This window comes from Lupinus angustifolius, chromosome LG03 (assembly GCF_001865875.1).
Source record: "Lupinus angustifolius cultivar Tanjil chromosome LG03, LupAngTanjil_v1.0, whole genome shotgun sequence".
NCBI classification, from domain to species: Eukaryota; Viridiplantae; Streptophyta; class Magnoliopsida; order Fabales; family Fabaceae; genus Lupinus; species Lupinus angustifolius.
The window spans coordinates 12,137,661-12,146,751 of NC_032011.1; the positions used below are offsets into that span (position 1 = coordinate 12,137,661).

At 31.7% G+C, this 9,091-nt stretch overlaps 1 protein-coding gene across 4 annotated transcripts; it reads left to right on the top strand.

Annotated features, from left to right (window-relative positions):
- LOC109343392 (ubiquitin-conjugating enzyme E2 27-like) lies at positions 3,733 to 7,104 on the top strand. 4 transcript variants are annotated; one of them, XM_019581640.1, is made up of 6 exons: positions 3,733 to 3,856; positions 3,974 to 4,162; positions 4,264 to 4,312; positions 5,350 to 5,509; positions 5,879 to 5,968; positions 6,732 to 7,104. In XM_019581640.1, exons 2-6 carry the CDS (start codon positions 3,985 to 3,987, stop codon positions 6,831 to 6,833), a joined length of 579 nt encoding a protein of 192 aa, XP_019437185.1. In that variant the 5' UTR covers positions 3,733 to 3,856; positions 3,974 to 3,984; the 3' UTR covers positions 6,834 to 7,104. The 4 variants fall into 4 exon arrangements, with proteins under 4 accessions (XP_019437185.1, XP_019437183.1, XP_019437182.1 ...); XM_019581638.1 differs by having other exon boundaries at positions 3,738 to 3,840; positions 3,955 to 4,162; XM_019581637.1 differs by having other exon boundaries at positions 3,746 to 3,856; positions 3,955 to 4,162.

Sequence of the window (9,091 nt, forward strand, 5' to 3'; positions counted from 1 at the left end):
TGATGGATAATTTACTGATAGTGTAAAAGATACTACATTGTTAATATATACGTATTAAATCCTTGAAATATCTATTTTACTTTCCTAAATGAAATTAATTATATCGATGAGTTATACTCTAGTAGATGCCAAAGAAATGGAATAAATTTCAAGGATATCCAAGTAAATAGATTAATGTAATATTTATGCATTCTCAATATAAAGATTTATATATAGTTACTACATCATCTATCCTCATTTGAATTAGTTTTTTTTAGGAATCAATAATAATAAAAAATGAATGATGAATAACACAATGATAGCATAAAAAAACTCTAATATTATTAATATATACATATTTTTCTCTAAATTACCAAGATGGTAAATTAATGATATATCATTAAATCATTTCAAGTAAATGTGTTGAAACCATTGTCTATATTTTATCAATATTTCCACTGTACATATATTTGTGAAAGTAGTGTTTATGGTGTTCTTAATCGACATAAGACATAGTGGAATAAACTTCGATTTATTTGTGTCTAAAATTATATATAATAAAAAATTGCATATAAAGTGCATATTCAGGTATAGTTCCTAAATCTTTAAAGTTGTTCTTCAATTTTATGAAGTCTTTTCTTTTGTATCCATACTGAGACTGATCTTTACTATTAACACTTTGAACCAATAGAACAGAAAAAGAGAGCACTCTAAAACTAAGATTTCTTACTCACCAAAACTCTTTTGTTTGTATATGTACCAAATAAAGAAGAGAAAATATTGCACAAAGACAACACAAGTTTCCTTTTTAAGATAATGCACACCGACAATGAAGGAAACATTTTTTTTCCTAAACCTTCGGCAAGGGAAACTAACACACATATATATGTGTGTGAGAGATGCACACTTAGATATGGAAAAAATGGGTTGCTCGAACCGTTTTTTTTGTGCCTATAAATTCTCATAACAATTAAGTTGGTGTGGGTATGTTCGTATTATCTTAATAGACAAAATGACATGCTTTACCTATTTTAAAACGGGCTAATGGGCATGCCGGCTGCCTACAAACAACCATTAATGAATAATTTAAAAAATAAAAATAAATAAAGTAGTTGAAGAGAACAAAATTTTAAGAAATTCGATATTTATATAAAGTTGACCAAATTGTATTACATCACAATTTTTTTGAGACATTACATCATAACTTATTTAAAATTTTCTTACACTATGTCTATGAGCCACCCACCTTGCTCAATAGAAATGTCGGAAGGCTTAGCCAACAAACGTATTGGATAAAACGGAAAAATTGACAAAATTTGCATGTTATGCCCGCAAAAAGTTGCGGACTATGTGGACAGTTTGCGAACATTGTTCATTTTGCCATCTGTATGCACAATGGCCATAGGAAAAGTTCCACCACCTTTTATATATTAAAATGCATTGTTGATATTTATGTATATATATATATAGATATATCTTTAGAGTTTAACATCTACGTAGTGTCAGTATAAAGTTTTTTACACTGTTAGCACATCATCCACCTTCAATTTGTATTACTTTTATTTCAGAGTTAATGATAGTTAACATATGAATAGTGAATGATTTGCTGATAGAGTAAAAAAAGTGTCATGCAAAACAAGAAGTAAAAACATGTGAAGAGAAACAGAGCAATAGGTGAGAGAAAGAACACTAGAAAAGAAAAAAAGAGACTCGCAAGGAAATTAGGTGGAAAGAATGAGTGTGAAAAATTGGCTCGATATTATAGTTTGGTCATGACTTGTGTTGTCTCTACTTTCATTTCCAAAGTGTGAAGTCGGTCTATGACCAGCATCGTCTCTTAACCATTAATTTCATTTAACAATAATTAAATATTTTAATCACCTATTAAATTTTTGGAATTTTAATAATTATGTCATGACTCGTATTATCTCTTCCTGCCCAAACCATGAAGTCGGTCTACGACTAATATCGTTTCTTCCTTTCTAGTTCCATATAATTAAATTGAAATATTATATTTTAAATATTTTTTAAATCAAACAAAAAGTAAACAAAGCGACATTAACTAATTTTCAACCAAGAATTACGTAGTTTTGATTTTCCTATTACACCTAGGGATACTAGGAGCAAAATAAACTTTTGTTAGATACAATAATAAAAATATGTATTATTTTATTTTAATAATTAAATTTTAATAAAATAAATAAGTGCGTAAAGTTTCATGCAATTAGCAATGATATTGTTTTAATATCGACAGTCGGATGGTAATACATTCTCTGTTCTGTAATGACTTTCGAACTAAGAACTCTTGTTTAAAAATTATTTTATCCAAATTGGCATAAAAGAGCATTGTCTATATTTTAATCTCAAAAAACATTTTAGCGCATCCAAAATATTGAGAAAAGTCGGAATCTCATTCTAGGGATACTAGGAGCAAAATAAACTTTTGTTAGATACAATAATAAAAATATGTATTATTTTATTTTAATAATTAAATTTTAATAAAATAAATAAGTGCGTAAAGTTTCATGCAATTAGCAATGATATTGTTTTAATATCGACAGTCGGATGTTAATACATTCCCTGTTCTGTAATGACTTTCGAACTAAGAACTCTTGTTTAAAGATTATTTTATCCAAATTGGCATAAAAGAGCATTGTCTATATTTTAACCTCAAAAAACATTTTAGCGCATCCAAAATATTTGAGAAAAGTCGGAATCTCATTCTACCTATTCCTAAGTTGCGTAATCAATGTTCAACTAAAAATCGAGCTTTGAGAACTGGAAAGGGAATCAACTTTGGTCAGACTCATATAACGCTAGGCAACCAGATCACTTTAACCGCTATAATCCCAATTCAATCGAGTTAAAGTGGGTAAACCCGAAATAACTGAGAGGTTGAACCAGACAGTTCATTTGAATATGTGATTTTGGTTTATATTTAATTTTGTAAATCTTAAACTTGTTTGATGTAAAAAATTATTTGAATGTATATGCATTATACAAGATATTCGTAAATGTGTTATTTTTATCTATTTATCAACTTGGCATCTACATGTTTACACATATCATCATAAGGTCCAATGTAATATATAAACTTGTAAACCATACGGAGTACGATTGATGTTGAATAAAAAATTATATTATTTATTACGTATACAATATATATGATGTCATTGAATTCGAACAATTTAACCAATTAAATTGGTACAAGATTTTTTCCGATTTGATATCCTCCAGAAAATCACACCCAATGTTATGAAAATTAAATTAGACATTAAACTACAAGATATCACATATTATGTTTAACCAGTTTAAATGATTAAACCGTTTGGTCGGATCATGTGATTTCATATATAATTAATAAATTTTATCTATAAATATATAATTATATATAAATGCAAAATTTTATATAATTAATAATTATGTATAATTATATTGAAGTGACATCTCTCCATCTTTTTTGGACCGAAGTAAAACAAAATATTAGAATCGTGTTTCATTTTTTAATTTTAAGTGGATCGTGTGGTTGACTTCTCGATTTATTCCGATTTAACCAAGTTTAACACAATCATACTAAAATCTTCATGGTTCAAAGCGGTTCAACCACTCTCATTCAATTAAGATTACAAACCAAAATTAGTTTTAAGTAAGATCACGATCAAATAAGTCAAACTATCCAGTTATGTTCTCACACCCTTACATATTTTACTAAAAAGTAATAATCTAAAAGCCTGTGGAAAGTAAAGCTTGACACATATAAAAAGATGAAAAGGCCACTTCCTCCCATTGCCAGTGTGTTTGTGGAGAGCGTTAGAGAAAAAAGACAAGCTTTATTCTTGCTTCCACCCTACACCACGCAAGGTGATAGAGCTAACAAGTAACCCTTCTTCTTCTTTATTCACGTTTTTCATCATCTCATTCACTTTATAAGATAATAATAACGCTTCTTTTCTCCATTTCTCACTCAAACACTAGGGTTTTGTTTCATTCTCAGAGTGAACGAAAATGATCGAGTTTGCTCGTATTCAGAAGGAGCTTGTTGAATGTAGCAAAGACACTGAAGGATCAGGCATCAGAGTTACGCCGAAAACCGATAACCTTGTCCGTCTCAATGGCACCATTCCTGGCCCTCTTGGTACTCCCTATGAAGGGGGAATTTTCCAAATTGATATCACTATTCCAGGTTTATATGAATAATTGTTAATTCAATTTTAATTCAAATTAACCACTTAGGGTTTTCAATTTATGTCATTCTTTTTTGAATCATCTGTGTGTTTTATGCAGATGGGTACCCATTTGAACCACCTAAGATGAAGTTTGCAACCAAAGTTTGGTATGGAAATGTTATTTTTGTTCTATTTTCACGCTGGATTACTGTGTGGTTAAGTTTGATGTTAGATTTTATGTGGATTATTTGCTGGGCTTCCCTACAGATGTCATTTTTTTAAAAATCTTTCTTCCATTTTTAAATTATGGAAGTTGGAAATGAAAGAAAGTGTATGTTTTTCGAATGCGGAAATTCAATGCAATTTGTTGTTTGACACAAACTCGTTTTGATGTTAATGTATATAGTGTAAACATGTTTTAAATTGCTGTTGTGGACATGATTAATGTATTTTTGTAATGAGAAAATGCTGCCTTTGGGGCTTGCATCAATGTTGTTGTTGTCGGGACTACCAAAACCACTATATTAATTATGGCCGCATACTGCAATTTAAAACCTGGAGTGTAATTGTGCAATCCTAGAATATTGTTATGGTTCTGATTGGAAGATGAGCACTTCTAAAATCTGTATTTTGTCCTTTAATCATGGATAGTACAGCCAATTATTGAAGGTTTTCAGATAAGTTTTCTTCTGGTTCCAATTTTATTACTGATATCCCTGCAAGTACATCTTAATCTTGTAGAGGAGTATTGTATGTTGATCCTTTTCATAAAACTAAGTATGAAAGTGTAGCATTTCATCTCAACATTTCTTGATATTATGGGTTCTGTAGTTCATCTCGTGTTACTATCTGACTTCTGACTGCTCTCCCTGATTATTAAACTTTCGAACTGTATTTCTCATGCATAGCAAATTGTTGTTTGATGTTTTCTTAAATTTGGATAATAGGGTTATAATAATTGTTAGTACACAGGTTCCGTGTCTAACTTGAGGGTTTAAATGCTGTGGTGCCAGTTGTTCTGGTTTCTGAAGAAGCTTGTCGTTATTGCGATTCTATATCAGCCTTGATAATGTGCAATTACTTATGCATAGAAAATTAATAAATATAGTATTTTATGCATTACTATGACAAAATATCTGTTGATTTTATTCAGTTGATTAATACAACTTTGCAAGGAATTCATCTTTTACGTTATCCATTGAAGGCACCCTAATATCAGTAGCCAGAGTGGAGCTATTTGCCTGGACATCTTGAAAGATCAGTGGAGCCCTGCACTCACTCTGAAGACTGCACTTCTTTCCGTGCAAGCACTTCTCTCTGCTCCCCAGCCTGATGATCCTCAAGATGCTGTTGTAGCACAGCAGGTCTGACTCGTTCTGTTGGCGTGGTTGCGTATCTAATTTTATGAAATATTTCTTCTTATATACTTTGTGTTTAGAACTTTCAAAGCACAATATACAGAAGGATTTATTGTCTTCAAGGGTGAGTCTTCACACAACAGTAAGGTGTTGACTTGTGAATCGAAGATCATGGGTTCAAATCTTAGAAACAACCTTCCTGCTTGGGGAGGGGTAAGGTTGTGTACATGTATCCTCCATAGATCTCACTAGGTGGGAGTTTGGTGTTTTGGACCGCCCTTTTTAGGTTGTTGTTATGGCAATGCTGTTAATATTGCTTATTTTTCATAAGTCCCTCTTTTATTTTAAACTAGTGTCTCTCAATGGACAATGCAGTATCTGAAAGAGTATCAGACATTTGTTAGCACTGCTCGTTACTGGACGGAAAGTTTTGCAAAGACATCTTCTCGTGGGATTGAAGATAAGGTACCCAACTTGTTGTATTTATACCATTGTGATGTAGATGCATATCAACGAGCATATTTTAATTGGTCTTGTCAATGTGTAACATTATTTTCACATTCAAGGACGACTTGATTTATTACATTCTTACATGGGCTTATTTTTAATGCATCATAGGGTTGACTTCAATGCTTTACACAAGCATATAGATTTGTGTATTTTCTCCGTTTTGTTGTAAACCACTTCATAAAAGAAAATTTAGTAATGATCTAGTCAATATTAATATATCAGACAGTCCTTTTTGATAACTTTTAAGGAAAATGATTAAACTGATTTTTTTTAAATCAATCCTAAGTCTTCTTCATTGATTGGTATGTAACATCTATTTTATACCGAAATTATGTTTTGATTTTAATCATGTTGGGCATTGGCAATTGGCATGCATAACTATTAACTAGTTTAAGAAATTTGGTTGATAAAGTTTTAGATTTAAGTACAAAAGCATAAAACTTAGTCTATGTTAGCAAGTCTTAGTTTCCATTTCTACTGTATCAATTATCACCAGGTACCTTACACGAGGTGACTTGTCATATATATATTTGTTAGCTGATGTTTATTGTAATGTTTGAAAAGTCATTAACTATACTTATTAAGCAATAATTGATAGACAACTCAGCTTAGATAATGGTATATCTGAAAAATAGATCTATTCCGGACTTAACCCTCCTCTGGCAATATTTGTTTTATGTGGTTTACAAAGCTTGCAATTTCTATTTATTTGGAACAGGTACAGAAACTTGTAGAGATGGGGTTCCCTGAAGCTCAAGTAAGGAGCATTTTGGAAGCTGTTGGCGGTGACGAAAACTTGGCTCTTGAAAGGCTGCTGTAGTGTATCTGTTAAGTATCAACTTAAGCGTTTGTTGCTGGAACTATTTAGACAGAAAGGGTTCATTGCATATAAACTAATATGATTTACTTGAGCCATATCATATAGTATTTATGTTATACCGTCTTCTTCTTTCTCCTTGGAATCTTTGGTGCTTGACATTTTCCTAATGTTATAGCAGGTATGAAATTAAATACATTATTGGCAAGGTTTCTGCTTCATGGATGAATTGTTTATTTGAGACACTGCTTAAGGTGTACTTAAGCAGGTTTACATTGCAATACCAAAGTGGAACAAGGAGGATATAATTGTGGGAAAGGCAAATATGTTCCTTGTTTAGGAGGAAGTTTGCCTTACCAGTTTTAACAGGAGGATTCTAACATGGTGTTTAAACTGTGGGGTATACATACTCTTGATTTTTTACTAGTAAGAGTACCCACAACTGGGGTTCTTAAAATAAGAACCACGTCCAAGGTTCTCCAGATTGAAGCACCCTAGTTTTTCATAGTTCTTGAGGCATGGGTTACTAACAATTTCTTAAAATTTGTGTGGGGGTAGGTTGACACAAAAAGTGAGTAAAATAAAGGATTATGAGATAGGGTGTGAGATTCATTTAACAAACTTTTGGGAGAAGTTAGGACCAAGTAAAACATTAGTTGAGTAATAAGTGTGAAAAATATAAAAAAAATGTTAACCCAATGTACGAGGTTTTTACCTAGTGAGTTTTGAAGAGGATAGATATTTACCAGTTTCGAGCTGGTGTCATGATGGTCATTAACCACCAACTTTACTGTTGTGTCATACATACCAAAGTATGAAAATATAAATAAATAAAAAGTTGTGAGACATTTAATTTAAGAAATTTTAAGTATGATGATTCATGGTTGTGGATGATCTAATGCTCTTCTCTCTGTATGTAAAAATAATCCATAAGCCTTTCTTTTATCACTAAGGCCTTTCTCCTTTTCCTCTTTCTGACAGTAGTCATCACTTTTGTCCCTCTGCTGCTGTTGCGGTATGGGAGATAAAAGATTGAGTTCCATTTCTCCCTGCCTTAGTTTGCTTATCTGGATATGTGAAAATGGCATGAGTAAAGTGTAGAAACATGTAACTAACAAAACCCATTAGAATGTGTGGCTGCATCCACATTACATATTTCTTACCTAAAACGTGTTGGTTTAGTGGTGTAAGACTAAGTAGATCATTAGGATGACCAAAATGTTAAAGATTCGGTTCATAAGAGCGAGTCTTATTGGGAGGGATAATTACACATCCCGAAAAAGATTAGTTTCTTAGCTAAAAAAGTAAGGTTACACTTGGTATTACAAAAAAAACTTATAAAATCTAATCTCCTGGGACGTGTTTGTGTGTTTAGTTTTGGCACCTTCCCTTCGTTAAATCGATAAGTTAAGAGTGTTAGGTTTGTGAAAATGTGGCATTATTTTTGTTTTGTTTGTAGAAAACGCTTTTCCAAATTAAACAAGTCCGAAACTTCCATCTTTTCATTCCTTTCCTCCCAGACTAAACTTGTGAGCGTTCCTTTAATGTCACAGTGCAGTGAAGTTCAAGCCTGAATGATGAATGGTGAGTAGAGTAGATAGATAGTCTTCCTGTAGATATAAGTGCATTAAAAATAATATAAGAAACAGAAGGATATAACACTTTTATCATTTAGATATAATGATATAATATTTTTACCATGCAAGTACGAAAACAATAATTTGCTTTTCCCAGATATGATTCTTGGAATACCAGTCTTCTAACAACCCTAGCAGCATTTTCCCATTTTTGGTTTACAATTTCATATAAAAAAGGACCTCATTAAAGAAGGGAAATCTAAAATCAAAATGTAACACAAGGGAAAGAAAGATCCATTTGAAAAGTAGATTGCTGGGGTTGACATATTATGGGGAATTAAAGACCGTGTTTAGGGTTTAGAGGAATTAGAAATATTTGTTAGAGGACCTACAGAATTAACTATTAGAACGCCTGTTCTTTTACTCCTTCCCCTTTTAGTTTGTTACTATTATGTTATCCGTGAATGATTTTGTGGTCGAAATAATAGCAACAGCAACAATTTTTGCGGTTGTCCAAAAAAAGATCTTGGTTTTTTTGTTTTTTATGGAAAGGAAAAAAGTGATGGAAGTTTCGGGGGTTTGAAGTCAAATACTCACATTCAGTTGACTATTGAGAAAAAAATAAAAACCTTAGATCAAAATGGGGTTAGGTACAAAATTAATACGAAATAGATTGAAAGTTAA